Source organism: Podarcis tiliguerta (assembly GCF_965153285.1).
Source record: "Podarcis tiliguerta genome assembly, chromosome: 13".
Lineage (NCBI taxonomy): Eukaryota > Metazoa > Chordata > Lepidosauria > Squamata > Lacertidae > Podarcis > Podarcis tiliguerta.
This window is the reverse complement of record NC_139546.1, coordinates 2013062-2032029: the sequence shown is the minus strand read 5'-3', so window position 1 is coordinate 2032029 and position 18968 is coordinate 2013062. Positions and strand designations below refer to the sequence as shown.

Below are 18968 nucleotides of genomic sequence, written 5' to 3'. Positions count from 1 at the left end.
CCTGCCTCCAGCTGAATACATAGGGATGGCAGAGAAATTTGAGTCAGTTTGCATTTAAAGGCAAACCTACCCAATGTACACTTTCTGAAACCATATGTGAACCCAAACACAGCCAGCCTGCAAAATTCACACGTGTACAAAAAAATGCATATACTAGAGTGAAGTGTGCATGAAAATGCATATATTAGTGAAAATAAAATGCATTTTGTTTTTTTGCAAAAACGTGCATATTAGGCAAAATTCACACTAAAAATATAAGCTTCCAAGAGGACTTAAAAAATATTAATGGCTAGAAGCTGATGTGAAAATGTGGTTTGCTTCTTGTTGAACCCAGCAGCAAAATTGCTGGTGGTTGCTGGCCTTTGAACAGTCTCTCCTAATTGCCTCTAAATGTCATTTCCAGCTCCCTGACGAGGGGAGGTTGCCATTGTAGGTTTCTTCCTTCCGTAGAGGGGCCCTCCGGTGGGTTGAAGCTGCAAGGATGAAGGCTGCAATGCACACTGAGAGCAGCTGGGGTGGATCAGGCCAGGGGCTCGCCTAGCTCAGCACGCTGTAAATGCAAGGATCCACCACAGCCCCAAGAGGCCACACTTTCTCTTCCCTAGAATAAATATTCCAAGTATCCCGTGTTTACAAAAGGAAATGTCTGTGTCTTCAGACAAAACTTTACTAACATTCAGATTTTTTTATGAAATTTGCTTCATTTTGTTTTAAATACATTGCTCCGAAAAGATAACTGCAATTACAATATAAATCCACAACAAAAAATGTGTTAAGTACAAGTACAAACAGGCAACGCCAAAGTAGGGACATTGTGCGATTTTTGAAAAGCATTTTTTGATCTGCTGTTATTTACAGATGTGAGGCAATCTATTATAACAAACATCAATGTGAACTAAGCCACCCACTTTTCTGAGAGTATAAGTAATCCAGAATAAAATAAGTTCTCAGAGTCCAGTTTTTCAAAACCATACATTTTTAAAAAAGAAATTACCAGGACATTTTCATTTTCAAACAAAACAACGACCATTATGGGTTTGGTGTGTGAGGCTGGAGGAGGCAGAAGTGACAGTTCAGACAGCAGGTCACAAATTCTGATAAAGGGTAGCTTAATAATATGCTAACTCACTAAACTGTATTTGCTTTCAGTACCTATGTACTTAGTTGCAATCAGTGTTTTTTCCCTAGAAAAATATGTGCCAGTACAGTGGTACCTCGGGTTAAGTACTTAATTCGTTCCGGAGGTCTGTTCTTAACCTGAAACTGTTCTTAACCTGAAGTACCACTTTAGCTAATGGGGCTTCCCGCTGCTGCTGGCCGCCATTGCGTGATTTCTGTTCTCATCCTGAAGCAAAGTTCTTAACCCAAGGTACTATTTCTGGGTTAGCGGAGTCTGTAACCTGAAGCGTATGTAACCTGAAGCGTATGTAACCCGAGGTACCACTGTACTCACCCATGAAGTTGTTACAGTAAGTGCCACACTTTTTAACAACACCCCCCCCCAAACAAAAGAGATGTCCGTACTGCGTACTCAAGCACCCCCTGAAAAGAAAGCACTGGTTGCAACGCAAATAGAAAAACCTAGAACCAGAAACACGCCGGCACTGATAACGAATTAATTAATATCTGTTTAAGTACAGCTATGATACATATGAACACAGAACCTTCTTGGTATGCATGAATGTTAAAAATGGCATGGAGCAGCACAAATTCTCATATATAGAGCAGCACTGCACTGCACCAAACTTGTGCCCATTGAGTTCAGTGGCAGGAACTCAGCTGCACAGCCAAAGGAATTTGGACATGGATCTGTTTCCTCCATTGAATTGAACGGAGTAATCCTTGCAGATGGGGAGAGCTGTGTGTACAGCGCACAAAACTGCCTGTGCTGATAAAAAAATGGCTGAATAAGACTGATAATTTTTTGCAACAGACCAAACCATTTTGACAGGCCAGAAATTGTAACTATGAAGGTCTTATTCTCCTCAGTTATAAAGGTGACATCGAGCGCTGCTCTAAAATAGGTTTCTAGTCACAGCTGGGAATGAAGGAATGGGGTGGATCAGTGATGGCTTTGTGCCATTGTGCAGCATCCCCTCTGAGGTTTCTTCACACATCACCTTTTTTCAGTGCATTCTTAAAGAAAGGTTGCATGTTAAAATACCATGTGTGTGTAAAACAGCTCCCTCTTGACCAGCAAATCTGGGTTTGTTGCTGTGTCATGTGTGCAAGACCCCTCCAGCAAGCGTGGGGCAGCGCTGAAAGACACAGGAAATGAAAAAAGACACTTTCCAGTGTGAAATAGGCAAAGTGTGGGTTCTGCAGATGCAGTTTAACTGTGGGATTTAAAACACTACCCCCGCCATAATTAATAAGACCAAAAACAAACCCCGTGCACTTTCATTTTTAATAGAAGCTTCATTAAAAAGAAGATTCAGCTTATGATTTAAAAGTGTCTTGCCAAGGCAGACAAGAAGTTAATTAATTATGTGCTAAATTCACCAACAGAACCTGTGCAATCTCTGTTGGAAAGTGTGTGTTACACAAAGACATTTAATGTGTTTGAAACAGCCTTGCACTGTTGTTTTTACATATACAACTTTTGTCTTTTAAATTACCACCTTATTTACTCCATCATTTCTAAGCCTAAACCTGACGACAGCAGTATTTGTCATGTGGAAGTTGCACTTCAAAGACTGACTCCTGCAAAATGGCCCTATCCCAATGATCCCTTTCTATATCCACAGTAGATTGCACAGGTGTGGCGATTCCCCCCACACACCTTAAAAATAGGGAAACTGCTCCCCCTCATTCACATTCACAGCATTAGAAATTGTTTTATAATCTCAGCAAGTAGTTTGTGATAGAGGGCAGGGTCCTACATACAACCCTGTGAGCCTACACAAATGACCTTTTCCCATAAGTTAAATGATGCAAAGGCTGCAACTCAGATTTTTCAGAGACCGTGTAGAATAACCCACAAAATAGCACTCCTAACAAGCACAGCAGCAGCCATGCTCTCCACCCATGTTGTTTGAGGCAATGCTGCCTTGATTCTTCTGGACTTGCTCCGTCCCAAAACTAAGCACATTCTGAATAATCTACAACGATGACACCTGTGCTGTTCAGCTTTTGGAGATCATGGCTCAAACGATTTCTGCTCGAGAGGCGATTCAATACGGCTGGGACCACCCAAAAAACCTAAGAGCTTTTTAAACCTACTCTAAATGTGGATTATTGCTGTTGGTTAGTGAATGTACCAAATCATTATAGGAAATCGTAATTTATGTATGGTGTAAGAAGTGTATTTTCAGAGTGTCACCACAGAAAAAGATAACATTAATTTTGTTTTTCTAGTTTCCAACCAAAACTGTGCACACTCATACCCAAATAAAGGCCTTGGATGAAAGAAAAGAGCGGGGGGGGGGGGGGGCGGTGCTAGCAAGAATGGGTTTCTTCTACCTAACTACAAAAACTCCTACTTTACTATATTTGGGTGACTTATATTTGCAATAGAAACATCAATATTAAGAGTAGAAAACTGAATTGTGCATGCATGCTAGGAGAAGAGTTCGTTTCCAGGGACCTGACCCTGGGGCTTTTCGCAGAGCTCCAGGCAATTTCTATGCAAGCAGTTTTAACTCATGTGGTAGCGGTGTTCTCCCCGGGTGATGTGGGAGGAGAACTCGTACCTGTCCTGGCTGTGGTAGCCACACATGTTACACTCAAAAGGGTCGCGGAAGCCATGGCAGCCCATATGGATGGTGTACATCACATGGTCCAAGAACAGGACCCGACAGTGTTCACACCTGTAAACTTTCACTTGCTCTCCATTGCCATTTATTACTTTGAAGGCATCTTGGGAGCTGTCACTGTTTGCCCTCAGGAGGTCGTATGCCCGGTGTTCTTCCTTTATCGAGAGGCCGTTCCGTGCGTGGGGTGCTATGTGATTTGTTAGGTAAATTAAGCCGCTGCGTTCCTCGTTATTGCTTTCCGTATCAGTGGAGTCTTGGCTGTTGATGGGTGAAGGGTCCCTTTCTGAAGAAATGGATTTGGCTTTAGAAAGTAGGAGCAAGTTCTCCACCGCGCTGTCCTGAGCGGCATGATTGGATCGGGCCAGGTTGGTCTCCCCAAGGGACTTATGAAGCTGATACATGGGGCTGATGACAGGCACTACTTCGGAGCCTCCTGGGGGGGTCTGCACCAGCGGGCGCAAGGACTCTGCCCCCAGGTAGCTGATGGCATTGTTAATGGCCTGGTCTATGACATGGGTCTGCATCATATCATTCTCCTTCTCAAAATTGGTGGTTGCATCATAAGGAACATCAGATGCACATTTTTCACCTGCAATCCAAAATAGTCATAAATTAGGCTTGGGATTGAAATGCCTTTGGAACATCTCCATTAATCAGACCTGAGCGTGGCATTGCAGAACACAAGACAAATCAACACAGAGAGATATCACAGCTTTCAGGCCCTGCTGCTATCTTTTTGCTATTATGAGAAAATATGTAGCAATGTAAATATTCTGTAATGGAAATTGGTATGTGGTATGCACTTCAACAATGTAATTGCCCTATGCTTTTAACTGTATTTATCCTGTTTCATGATTGGAAGCCATTGTTGGAAGATCACTGTTGGTCAAAAAAGTAGTCTAGATATTTAAAGATAAATGCTATATTGATTATTCCTAGATCTAATGGCATGAAACTGGTGTCTTAAATGAACTAAGTCGCAATTTTTATCATTTAAGTAGCATTTTTTTCCCCCCCCAGATTCAGAATCCCCTACATCAGATATCCAATAACAGCTTTTTGGGCTATATCCAGTTCTTTAGACTGGCATCTGAAATTAATTGCAGAAACTGATACATGAGATGGACTCCAGTGACTGATCTCAAAATCTAGATTTAAAAAATTGAATCTTTTTTCTTTAAAAAAAAAGAATGATAATATTTCATTTCAGGCTTGCAATTCATTTTGCTTATGTAATCCCTACTAAGGTTGCTGGAGACTTCCATCAAAAATGGAAACACGACTGGAAATTCCCACAATCTGCCTGTTTGTCAGAGGCCATGAACAGAAATCATGCAATCGAATATGAGTGATAAGTCACTATTGTTGTTTAAGGCCACACATTATTTCTTTCTTTCTGCATTTACATTACATTACTTTCTGCATTGTTTTTGATGTTTCCATTACACTGAAATTAATTACATATGTTTCAGCCATTGCAGATAGTGAGACAAATAATGTAAGCTTTAGTGGAAGTTGAACCGTAGCAGAATAGAAACAGCCCTGATTGTGAGGGACCCATGATGAACCCAGGAAGGGATGGAAATTGCTGCCTCTTTACATTCCTGATCAGCACAGATACACATTTCAAAAGGATCTTGGTAATTCTATGTCAAATCTTCCTTCTGTTTTTGGAATTCCTTTTACTTGTTAGTGTTTCCTTTCAGGAAGGGTGAACTTTGTGGGTCATCAGCTGGGCTTGGCAAGACCCCCCCCCCCCGGCAGCAGCTGTCCCTTTGTAAACACAGCCCACTGATGATCCTGCACCGAGAAGTGCAGGTGGGATGAGAAATGTTTCACCCAGTTCTCCTCCCCATAGAAATTAGCAGGCTGCCCAGTCTCTGCTGGCACAGAATGAAGGCCATGACTGGGTGGGACTGAAGCAGAAAAGAAAAGAAGACCCCTATAATTGTCCTGCACTCAGCCTGAGATCTCCCTTGCCCACACAACACATGCTCAGCAGGGCCAGGGGATCAGGCCAGGTAGCAGGGACTCAATATGAGGGCCAAGCTACAAGTTGCATGCAGACTCCTTTGGGAAAGGGCGGTTTTCATTGTGCAAGACGCATGCAGGGAACGTTCTCTCCTCCACCACTTTTCTGCTGCAACTCCCCACTTCCTCTCAGAGAGGTTCCAGATGCACATTTGTGGAGGCAAAAACATCTGGTAAGGAAAGCCAGCTGGAGGGAGAAGAGAGGTGATGGCAAGGGGAAAGTCTAAATGCCCTTCCGCTTCCACCGCTGAAAGCCACCCTCTCCCCAAACTGCTTTTCCTTAGAAGGAGCAGGCAGCCTGGATGGGTCTGCATATTTACCTCTATGGCACAAATGGCACAGCGGGGGGGGGGGGGGGGGGGAGAAGAGGGAGAGATCATTTATCCTGGGACAATGGCATGGATGAAAGGGTTAAATTTAGGGGGTGAGATTTCAGACTTGAATCTATGCATCCCCTTTTCTAAAAATTAAGCACAGACTACACTGAACTGCGATGAAACATAAAGATCATGCAAAAGAGAACAAAGAAATAAAATCATCCAAAGGGCAAGTTAGATTCCACTTTGTGAAGAAAGCAAAGCTGAGGCGGGGCGGGGGGGGGGATTTGGGCTCCCTTGGTGCTATCCTGACATGAGCCCTACCTTCAGAAGCTGAGCCCGTGCCTTTCTAAATTTGTACTGTCATTATGGTATCTTCTTTCACCACACTCTGAATAACTGACAGGAAATGCTGTTCTTCTAATCTGGCAGCTCTTCTTATCACGAGGGTAAGGAAGTGAGAGTCTGCCCTCATCCCAAAGCGGGACACCACCTTCACAAAAAATGTTCTCGTCAAATCTCCTTAGTTCGTTCATGGGATAGACGTGTACTTTGACTATGGAGCCTCCCTCTACCCTGCCAATCAATTCTGGGGGAAAGCAAGGAAAAAATATGTCAGGGACATTTCTGCATCTGCCATTAAAAGGTAAAGGGACCCCTGACTGTTAGGTCCAGTCGTGACCGACTCTGGGGTTGTGCGCTCATCTCGCTTTATTGGCCGAGGGAGCTGGCGTGCAGCCTCCGGGCCATGTGGCCAGCATGACTAAACCGCTTCTGGCGAACCAGAGCAGCGCACAGAAACGCCATTTACCTTCCCGCCAGAGCGGTACCTATTTATCTACTTGCACTTTTTGGCATGCTTTCGAACTGCTAGGTTGGCAGGAGCAGGGACCGAGCAACGGGAGCTCAGCCCATCACTGCGGGGATTTGAACCGCCGACCTTCTGATCGGCAAGTCCTAGGCTCTGTGGTTTAACCCACAGCGCCACCCGCGTCCTCATTAGGAAAGTCTATTAGGACATTATTCAATCAGCCATGAGTTAAGATCACCTAGGAGGCTCTGCAAGAGAAGCACAACTGCAGAAGCCCACTGGGGAGCAGCAAAGGCTAGAGCTGTTTTAGCAGTGATGCCCCACATCTGGAACGCTCATGGGCATTTGGAGTAAATTGGTGATAGCTGCTTACTAAGCTTTATATTTTCTTATGATGCTGTATTTTATTGATTGGTTTCTTAATTCTTGCTTTATAGCTTTATATCTTTATATCTTACAGCTGTGGGATCGTTATGATGTGATGAAGGGGAGTCTACAAATTTGGTAAAGAAATAAAAGTAAAATAGGGAGGTTTATCTGGCCACTTCATTCTCCTCTATAGGAAGGTTTTCTCTCTTATGTGAAAATGCTTGGAGTAAGAAATCATGCTCTACAACTCTGAATTTTGTGTGGTTTTATGATTTGTGCTGTGCATCTGGATTTATTTTGAATGCTTCAATTTGTATTGATGGAATTTTATGTATTGTTGTATTGTGTTTCATGCTTTGTTAAGTTACTCTGAATGCACTGATGGAAAGTGGGATATAATAATTTTAGTATAAACTAGGCAGGAGAAGATGATTTATCCCACCTCTCTTGTGCACCACACGCAATAACCCACCTTCTCCATAGAGGACCTGGCAACTCTGTTCCCAATAGATGTTTTGAAAGTAAACACAATTGCGTTAGTGAACTTAATATGTATGTCTCTCTCTCTCTGTGTACACACACACACACACACAAACACACCAGAGAATGTGATAATATAGGAGAAGCACTAGACCAGTAAAGTGCCCTAGAGAAGGAGAAGCAGAAATTGGTAAAATCTCTGATAGGGAAGGGCACTTGGCAGTCTAGTGAATGATCTTAGAGCACATGATTCTGTGCGGTTGTTGAAACTAAACAGGTGTAGCCCTGATCACTTCCTGGACAAGAGACCACTGGAAGCCCCAGGTAAGCCACTGGAAACTTTCAAAAGACAAAAATGGGCTTAAAAAAAAATAAAGATGTGGTAGGAGGAATTGTTTCTGTCTTTTCAGATATATATCTGAAATCTTATATGTGCTTTATCATGTTGCGACAAACAAAACACTGCAAATGTTTCCGAGATTGAAAGTGTTAATTAAATGACTGATCCAAAATTTTCACAAATTACTGACTGGAGCTAGGAGTAGCTTGGAACTGAATCTCTTAATTAATTACTTTGCTCTTCCTGTTGCAATAAAGAAAAACAAAATTGAAAAATCCAACCATGTAAAGGAGGCAGCAAACATTTAACTCTTACCAACAAATTTCTGAGGCATAGAACTCTTACGTTTGGCGACGTTACTTGCTAGTCTGTCCAACATAAGGGATCGCTCTGATCCCATCTTGCACAGGTCTTCAGCCATTTCGCTCTGGCTGGTTTCCTCTTTCATGACTGCAAAAATTAAAAGAAACAATTTATCCTGAACACACAGCCATGGAAAGTTCCAACTTTGCTGAGACACAGTCTACAGGCAGGCACAGGGGGAGAAGGTGCCCAAAAAGAAGCAGTTTGGGATATCCAAGGCTAGTTTCTCAAAGCAGATGGCATAGTCGGAATGAATTGTTTTAGCAAAACCATTTTTAAATTCCAAAACCAGTAACAGTTTTTCACCATAGCTTTGTATAATGGCATTATGATATGGGCAGTTTTATTTCCAGTCTGTTTCCAATGATTCCTAACATGGAATTAACCTTTCTAACAATTGCCACTAACTCTTAAGTCAGAGCTTTCCAAAATGTGTGTTGTGACATGTTAGAAAAACAGTGTGCAGTGTGCAGGTGTGTCATGCGAACACTCTTATAAGGGGTTAGTTTAACCTCTGGTTTGCTGGTAAAATTGAATTACTGTGTCGTGAAATGATGCATGTCTTAAAAGTGTGTCACCAACATGAGAACTTTGGAAAGCTCTGTCTAGAGCACACAATGCAAACTGAATCATCTTGATCTATATTCTTGTGGACTCTCACTCCCCAAACCCCCCAAAAGGCAATAATTTACCCTTGCAGAAGCCATGCTGGCTCTGTTTCAGCAAGGTCTGCTCTTTTATATGTTTGGCAGTTGCGTCTTTATCAATGCTAGAGAAACAACTAGTCTTCCCAGAGCAGATGCTAAACTAGCTGACCTGTAGTTTCCCAGATCCTCTTTTTCAAACTGGTGCTACATTGGCCATTTCCCACTCCTCAGATAGGCTGATCTTAGGGACAAGTGACGTGGTACTTTTGTTAGATGAGCAATTTGACATCTGAGTCCTTTCAGAACTCTTGCATGGGTGTCATTCAGTCTCTGATTTGCTAGGTTTAAACTTGTCAACAAGGCAGAGAACTTTGTTTTCCTCCACTATTTGTCTCTTCCTTGGGACCTCTTCACAAGGAAGTTAATTCAGGCACAGGGGTCTGCCCTGCATCTTCTGCGGTGAAGACAGATGCAGACAATTCCTTGACCACCTTCTCTGCAATCCCCCCTTCAAGTGGAGCCCATAATTCTTTTACAGGCCTGGCTTGTCCCCAGATGTTCCCCAGTGCCTAACAAACCCAAACCCCCTCCTTCTGACACTACCATCTGATCCGTGTATCAAGATCACAGAGCTGTGTTCTGTGCATGGAACCAGTTATATTTCAGAGAAGGCTCCCCTGAAGGTCCTGGATGCCAAACGCTTACCTAACAAACCACATTTTGCTTTCAGGACTGGATGAATACACTTCCTTCCCATCACATTGACGTCAAGAGGCAGCATAACTCCTCCCTAGCACAGTCTTATCAGGCTCTCCACATGACACCTGAAACCTTTGCACTAGGCAGCAAATCTCCACAAACCCCTAATGATGGAACTACTAGGTTTGGGTCAGAAATTCAATTCAGCTCTCATGAAAGACAAACCTACCTGATCTGCATTTTTCAAATCCATACACAAGCCAAAACAGAGCCATCCTACAGAATTTGCACTTCTAATAATTTTACAATGTTGTTCTCCAGCCAAGGTGTACAAAAATGCTAGGGAGGTTACACATAAAATACATATATTGGTGAAAACATTTTTTTGAAAAATGTATTAGGTGAAATACTAGGGAAAACTACATTAAAAAATTTTCTATTGTGAGAAATTTCAAGAAATAATAATTGCAAATGGATGTGGAACTATGGAGAGCTGAACTGAAGATAGGAAAAATGAGAAACCAAAATGGGCAGGTTGCCCATCCCTATGAATCCCCTCCTACCAGGAGCCCCTCATTCCCTGGAGCATCCCCGGTGTGAGAGGATAACTGCTCTTTTAAAGCAACTGTCATGGATGCTTTAGCTCCTGCATTGCATGGGCTGCACTAGATGAGCCTTGGGGTCCCTTCCAACCCTCACCCTCAGAATGGGATCCAGCTGTCACACCTGTGAAGGCTTCCTCTGTCTCTCAGCTTTTCCTGGCCAGCTATCATGGACTAATGGAGTCGAAATAATTCCCCGAGGCCTGGGAGCTCCTTCTACCCAGCAACCCATGATTCCAGCAGAGCAGGCAATCACACGTGTGCCGTTCTGTGAAATAGGCTGGATGGCCCCCACCCCCCTGCTGGATTACTACTTTCATGTCTGTTTTTGTTGGTTGTTTAGTTAGTTAACTTTGGAAGTTGGGATCTGTTAGGTCACAAAGGGGGGGGGGGTGTGCCCTGACTTGCTCACCCTGTTGCTGAAGAGTTGGGTATGTTTAGTCTGGAGAAGCAAAGACTGAGGGAGGTGATATTATGACCACCCTCAAATATCCAAAGGGCTGTCACATGCAAGATGGTGCATGCTAGTCTTCTGCTGCTCCAGAGGGGACAACCTGAGTCAATGGCTTCAAATGACAAGGAAGGAGATTCTGACTAAACATCAGGAAGAGCTTTCTGGCAGTGAGAGCTGTTGGGACGGATTCCTCAGGAGGTGGCAGACTCTCCTTCGCTGGAGGCTTTTAAGCTGAGCTTGGGTGGCCATCTGTCAGGGATTCTTCAGCTGTGATTCCTCTGGACTACCTTCCAATTCTATGGCTCTGTAAGGAAGTGGGGATGAACTCCTGGGCTCAACCAATTCTAAAGAGTAAGAATGTTAAAGGGGGATGGATTTGAGTTTGTTTAGTCCCCTGGGAGTGGAGATTTTTGTCAGGATAGATTCCAGTGAAGATTAACTTCCTGAGATGTTTTCTTTTAAAACTGAAACTAGCTTTCAGTGGGTTTTACAAGCTGACTTGGAGTGAGGCCTCGTGGTTGACTTCAGCTTGTATGGCACTCTTATAAAGGCTTCCTGAAATTTAAGGCTCATCCTCTTCAAAGCAGCAAAAGTTTATTAGTAAGAAAGATACTTTATTTTAAGCTACTCTGTGAACCCAGAGATTAGTCAAGCAAGGCTGTCGTTTTCACCACCTGCAGTTGGTGGTTGTGATATGACAAGGGATGGTGGAGAACTTTGCAATAGTCAAATGTGAGCTCTGCAGCTGGCTGCCTGCTTGCCAATGTGGTGAGCAAGAGGTGAGCACTAGTGATCTTCAATTTTACACACACACACACACACACACACACACACACTCTTAATGACAGTATTTTTGAACCCAGGAAATATTTAATGATGTTTTGGATACTAATACTATTGTCACAGGCTGGTTGGATGCAGAGGAGTGTTGGGAGACCACATCTGGGGAACCCCTAAGGGAACCCCCTGGGGAAGAAGGCTCCGGGGATTGGTGGTGAGACGACAATGAGAGGTCAGAGGGAGAAGAGGGAGCAGACTGGGAGGTGTCGGAAGCTGAAGAGGAAACAGGGCTTAGTGAGCGGCAGAATCTGGGGCAGAGAGCAGTTCAGACCAAGAGGCAGAAGCAGAAGGGGGTTAAGAGGCCAAGAGGAGGCAGGCTGCTGAAGAATCCAGGGTGTCTCCCCCTCCTGCTGTGAGGGAGGAGTGTTAGTGAGCAGTAGGAAGGGCCGTCATTGAAACAAGACCTACTGGGAAGGGTTGCTGTAACCACTAGGCATGCTCTGTTTTAGTTTCTTTGAATAATTAACTTCACGGACCCCAGTGTTTTTTATTGCTCACCTACACCTGACTCTGGTTTCTGACAATTATTTTGTTTTGGAGTTATCCTTCTCAAATGTGTATTCCACTGAATTCTGTTTTGTTGAGGCAGTGATGGTAGCCATTAACATTAATTGCTCTGTTTCTTATCATGTCTCCCTGACTCTCCATTACAAGACTTCCTATATGTATGGGAGCATTTAAGGTTGTAGTGCTTGTAGTACTGTTAGCTTTACAAATACGTAAGCAAATACATTTTAAAGGGACTAAGGGTTCTCTGAGCTTCTGAGTCAGAGTCTCATATATTACAGAGCACAGAAGCTTTCTTTAATCTCATCTCTCACAATCTATTCATCATATATTAATATCATGTTTTTCATTTCTTATACAGAAGGGGGAACAATGCAGACCCTTTCCCCATGGAGGAGCACAGAGATCACTGCAATCCAGCCTCTCCCTCAGAGCTGAGGTTTCATAATGCACAAATATTTTGCGTTAACTTGAATGTTTAGAATGTGAACCTTTCTAAAATAATTATTGCCAATGTTGCTTATTTTATATTAATAAATAAGTCTAAACAGAGTACTTTTTTTTTTTTGGAAAGAAAATGATTTTTACAAGCTTTGCAAGAAGCATGGGAATGGAGAGTGAAGGCGAGAATTGTACTCCTCTCCCTCCTTGCAGCGCATGTCCTGCTGTGGATCTCCCCTCCTTGCAGGGACATCCTTCACAAGGCTGCAGCACCATTGCTGACGGGGCTGAGGCCTTGTCAGCATAGAACACCTGTGCTCAGAGAGCGGCCCTGGTTGCCCATTTGCTACAGGGCAAGGTCAAGATGTTAATATTAGTATATAAAGCCATTGTATACTATTAGTGTATTAAGTACATAAAGCCCTTAACAACTTGGGAGCGTTTTACCTGTGAGATGGCCTTACTCTGCATGTGCCCTCTTGCGCAGTTTGATCAGTTAAAGGTGCCACGTAATGCCCATTTTGCCTTGGTAAGAACTTGATCATTCAGAGTGGCAGCACCTGCACTTGGGAACTCCCTGCCTATTGAGATCAAGCAGGTCTTTCATTGTACTCTTTTTGACGCCTGCTAAAAACAACCCTGTTTAGGCAAGCCTGCCCAGATGCTGAGAAAGGTGAGGCTTGTCTAAACAGGGTTGTTGTTTTTTAGCAGGCGATGATATTTTGTTTTGTTTCCCAAAACATCCAATGGCATCCAGTAACAGTAGCAGGACTGTAAATAGAGCAGGGAGAGGGGGGGAAGAGTAGGAACAGAACAATGTCATTCCTCCTCAAAACTCTGTGGAAAACTCACAGTGAATCTTGAGCATCTAACACATCTATATGCCTATCCCTGAAATCCATAATTTAGCAGAGACAGGAAATATACCCCTAGCAAGCAGGCAGATTATGGGGCTGGTTTCCCCTGAGTTCTGCACAGCAGACAAGCTGGAAGGTGTGCAGAGGAGGGCGACAAAGACGATCCAGGGTCCGGAAACCAAGCCGGATGAGGAAAGGTTGAGGGAGTTGGGAATGTTCAGCCTGGGAAAGAGGAGACTGAGAGGAGATATCTCAAGGGCTGTCACACAGATGTTGGATGGTCATCTGATGGATGCTTTAGTTGCAATTCCTGCATTGCAGGGAGACTAGTAGTTGACCCTTAGGATCCCTTCCAGCTCTTCAATCCTGTGATTCCATGATTTCCTGCAAAGAGGTCCAGGTTCTCCCCCTGCTCATTTTTTCCTTCCAAGCAGGTCTGTGGGGCAGGTCGGTTGCACTGCCTTACAATACCACTCCATCCTCAGAAAGACCCCTTGGCAACCTTTCATCCCAAACTCCTTGTTAATAGCACTGCATCTTCACAAGTGTGGTGTGTTTATTCTGCACTACATACCCAAGATGGTTCCTTGTATCAACTGAACTTTTTATGGGGGTTTCCATGCTGAAGTATAGTGCTCTGTCTGTTCATATGGATCACATATATGAAAGCTGCATTTCTCTACATGTGAGACCTGTGATGTGGATACCCTGTGACCAAGGGCCCCCAGAGAAGTGAAGCAGGCCCTGGCTCTTGCCAACCAACTGCTGGGGCCCCAATCCACGTCGTACAGTGTCTGCGGCTCAGGAATTCCTGCTGACATCCCTGCTGGTGGGCTCATGGAAGGGGAATGCCTGTATTCCCACTGGGATATGCAAACAAAAAGGCACAGCAAGAGAAAGGAAGGCAAAGATGGTCTAGGGGCATCCAGGGGGGCTGGTGGTAAAAGGCAGAGGAGTGCAAAAGCCGAGCAGGAATCCCGTGCCTGAATGGCTAGTCAGAGAGGAGGACAAAGGGGCTTCTCCACCTGCTCCCGTGGGAAAGGAAGAGTACTTCCCCACCACACAATAAAGATTGTATCCCAGCATTCTCTGCAACACTGAAAAGCCCCCGGCCGCATGTATCTGTGCCGCTGCTGCCCTTGGTGACCCTTAATGTACCTGTGCCCCGGGAGAGACTGCTTGGGCGGCTCATGAAGGGGGGCTATGCTGCTTGCAATGCTCCGGCAGTGGAACGGATTACAGTCAAGGCCTTAGTTTTGCCTTTCTGCTAAGTACTCTTACCTGGGTAGAGGCCGCCTGAGAGGTTCATGGTTTGCAAATAGTTGTGGCAACGCTCTTTATGTTCTTCCAAAGAGCTGCGCTGTTTGTAGCTGCGACCACAGTATCCACATTTGTGGGGCTTGCCAACTGTAGGGGAAAAACGGAATTTACTATAGAAGCTAAATTAAATAATCCTGATAATAACAGAGTCAAATAACTGCATCAAGCAGATCCAAACATCTAGAATCAGTGACCCACTCAGAAACAAGAAACAAGCAACTCTTTTTGTATTCTAGGTGCATAATGTCACCAGGAAACTATTTCTACCCAGAAGTAAGTACTATTGAATTCAATGGGGCTTAGTCCCAGATAAGTGGGATAGGATTGCAAGCTTTAATTACCACCTTCTCTTGTAGAAGTTTCCAGTAAGGGTGGAACACTAATAAGAAGGGACCTAAATCTGACAAATTAGAACTTGTTCAAATCCTGATTCAAAGTATGTGTTCAGTACAAATCTACTGGTAAATGCATTTTTGATGTCCTGCTGCACCCAGCTGATTCTTTAAATTGTTTGGAAGCAGTCATTTTGCTTTTCATATACTGAAGATGGGAGGTTTGTGTAGTTTTGTCGCAGAAATATTGTAAATGCCAGCACTCAAACCCACTGTCGGTGAAGCAGGGTAGTAAAGTTGTAGGACACCGTTGCTATTTCCAAACACAGATTCCAGTTCTCCTCCACTTTTGTCTTGAGCCTAACACATTCTTTGGGAACAGTGGCATAGCGTGGGGGGTGCAGGGGGGGCTGGCCACACCGGGCGCAACATCTGAGGGTTAGGGTTAGGGGGCGCAAATCCACGGGTTAGGGGGTGCAAATTACTTGCCTTGCCCCGGGTGCTGACAATCCACGCTACGCCACTGTTTGGGAAGGTGTATTTGGAGAGCCTCAGGTTCATAGCAGGAACAGTAGAAGAATTCACTTTAGTGCTTACATTCAGTCAAGTTCAAGTTCTTCATGCAACACATGAGGAAGGGTAGTTTTCCTTCTTCTAAACCTGCCTTTGAAACTCAGCATTTATTTATTTTTGTTTGCCCTGTGCTACTTACATTGTGAGTGCAAAGACCGGTGCTTGAATTGCTTCATTCTTATGCATAATTCCGATGAACTGTTGGCCCTAAAATTGCCAGACCTGTGCAATTTGTGATCCACCAAACAGAACACAGCCCACAGCTGTGTATTATGGCCTGCCAAGGACTCGGCAGTTTCCCAGTTCTTAAAGTCCCAAGCAGGCGGCAAGAATGGAAGGACCCTCAAGGAGTCCAGCTTACATGGTGGTGGGCTGCACTTGGCTTAATGGGTCAAGCTGTGGGAGGCAAACTGACAAGCACAGACATCTATCTATCTATCTATCTATCTATCTATCTATCTATCTGACATCTGCCTGCCAGCAGGCCTTTGATTTCAAGGCAAGAGCAGAGAAAACATGAAGTGAAAGATATTTTATCCTGAACCAGTTGCAGATGCACCCCTTGACCTCTGGCCTGGGCAGGCAGCAAGCACATTGTTTCCAGAATTTCTAAGGTGGACACCTACCAGAATGGGTCCTCAGGTGGCCCGTAAGAGCATCTCTCCGACGACAAGCATAGTTACACAAGTGGCACTTGAACGGCTTTTCACCAGAGTGTAACTTTATGTGACGGAGAAGGTTTCCTTTTTGAGTAAAGGATGCCCCGCACTGATTACAATGGAAGGGGCGTTCGCCTACAGGGAGAATGAGAGGGAAAAATATGTGAGAACAAAACTCTTACATTGTTACAGGAGGAAGATTTCAGTGAGAAAGTTGTTTTCCAACTGGTGCTCTATGACTTCCACCGGCTGCAGGTTTGATATAACATGAGCCTTTCAGACTAAACCTGCCAGTTCCTTAACGCTTCACTGGCTGGGTCAATTTGATCTGAAAATCTAATTTTTTTTTCTAAATCAGAATGGCACATCACAATGCAAATTCAAACTCATTTAAATAAAGTGACTGCAACATTTTGTGTTGAAGAGCCACTCTTCCTGATCAGCAGTTTTGGAATAAACCAATATCCAATTTTGCATGTTGTGGCATTTGGTGGGGTTTTTTAATGTGGCTTTTTTCAAAGGGTCTTTAAAATATGCCACTGAAGCAGCAAAATAAAAAGGAAACTCATTAAAAATGCATTTCAGGATCACAAGTTCATTTCAGCGTTACATTCTTATATTTAAATGAAAGGCACTTCATTATAACAGTTATAATAACTTCTTTTCATTTACATTTTCCCTGTATTTTCCCTTTCAATTTCTTCTCCATTACCTGGCTGTCCCTAAGCAGCCAAATCAGGAAAGAGACAGAGAAAAGCATTTCGGGGGGGGGGGGTAGAAAAGAGAAGTTAAGACATAGCAAAGGAAGCTGCGTCTTCCATTCAGAGGTCCTGACCCTCCTTGGAGGCCGGATCCTGACAACTCAGGTTTTCTGCTAATGTGTCTTTGTGTTTCTTCTGTTTTAGAAGAGTAGTCCAGCGCAACTGGGGCAAATTAGCACACATTATCCAGTTTGATTGGGGATACTAAGATTTATAAATGCGATTGTTTTATTGCAAGATTGCCTTTTGAAGAAGGTGGGCTCTTTGGGTTACTTCACTGAGTTCCACAAGCACTGCTAGTCAACTAAATATTTTTAAGTTGATTAAGCATTTGCCTTTTAAATAGTTTAATTAGATTTCAATAAATGTACATTTTACCAGGAACTCAATATTTGTTAAAATACCCATGTAAGCCAGGAAACACTGACAATAAACTAAAGTTACCAAGCATTTTGGGAAGGAAAGACCATTCTTATTATCATTTTTTCTTTCCATATTACAGTAACACACCAAAACAAAGCAAAATCCAAAAAACAACAAAGTGTACCCTTACCTCTCGGTATAGGCCAATTGATTTTTTACCTCTGTGATTAATCATTTTTATTGGTTAATTAGTCAACTAAAGTTTTAATTAATTTTAACACTAGTTACATTTACAACACTTATTTCTTTATTTCAGGAATTTAAAAACCACACCACACTCAGACAGCATCTAAGCAGTGTACAGAAATAGAATGTAAAACATAATACATATCATAAAACAGCATTAAAACAAAAACTAGCAATAAAACAGACTAATTTTGGAATAGTTTGGGGAACAGTTTTTAACAAACATCTAAAACATAATGAAGTTTGACACCAGCTTCGTTTCTAAGAATTCCAGAGACCTGGTACCACAACTCTAAAAGCATGTGCTGGAGTCCCCAGCATTGTTTTGTGACAGTGTCATGTGACACTATCAAGTTCTCCATCTACAGATCTAAGTTGACAGTGTGGGTGTCATAGGAGAGAGCGCTTCTCAGACAAGCTGATAGACAGCCATATAGAACTTTATACACCAGAAGTAAAACCTTGAATTGGTAGCCAGTGCAATGCATTCAACATAAATATCATGTAGTTTATATGTTGCTGCAGAGATAAACTGTGCAGCAGATTTTTACACTAAGTGTAGCTTCTGGAACAATACAAAGGCAGCCCCATATAAAACACATTACAGTAATCAAGCCTTGATGTTGCCAATGTGTGGACGGCTGTTGCCAAGCTATCCCTGCCCAGGAATGGTGGGAGCTAGCAAAGCTGGTAAAAGGCACTCACAGACGTGGAATAGGACAACATGAAGTCCAGGAGTACCCTCACGCTACACACCTGCTCTTGCAGAGGGAGGGCATCCCCATCCAGAACAGACAACTGGTTAATTTCCTGGCCCCTGGGACCACTCACCCACAAGGATTCCATCTGGCTGGGATTCCATTTCCGCTTATTGCCTCTCACCCATTCCAAGCCTTGGACAGCACCTTGGACAGCAGCACAAACACCTCCATGCCCCAGGGGCAGACTCCCACACTCAGAGAGAACTCCCACCCATCACATAACTGCATCTTAGGAGAGCAACCCACTCCCACCTAGGTTGTTCGCCCCTAACGTACGTTCTCACCAGAGAATAGGTTGGAGGTCACACCACCCCTCCCTGCAGAACTCCTCCCTCTCAGCAAGGAGTGCCCATCCATCACATGCCACCACAACACTCCCATAAACACAAATTGAAACAAACAGAAAGGGACTGGCACCCTCATCCTCATTGCAACCCCAA

General features: G+C 43.6%; 1 protein-coding gene across 10 annotated transcripts in view; it reads right to left on the bottom strand.

Moving 5' to 3' along the window:
- Window positions 1–629: 629 nt before the first annotated feature.
- IKZF1 (IKAROS family zinc finger 1) overlaps window positions 630–18968 on the bottom strand; it is a 74071-nt gene continuing 55732 nt past the window's right edge. For 6 of the 10 annotated variants that reach the window (XM_083409161.1, XM_083409156.1, XM_083409160.1 and 3 more), the window contains 4 exons: window positions 16365–16532; window positions 14795–14920; window positions 8419–8553; window positions 630–4344 (listed from right to left, as the gene is read on the bottom strand). In XM_083409161.1, the coding sequence (XP_083265287.1) occupies window positions 3638–4344; window positions 8419–8553; window positions 14795–14920; window positions 16365–16532 (1136 nt within the window). In that variant the 3' untranslated portion in view covers window positions 630–3637. The remainder of the gene's footprint in view (window positions 4345–8418; window positions 8554–14794; window positions 14921–16364; window positions 16533–18968) is intronic. The other 4 variants (XM_083409158.1, XM_083409162.1, XM_083409165.1 and 1 more) reach the window with 2 other exon arrangements.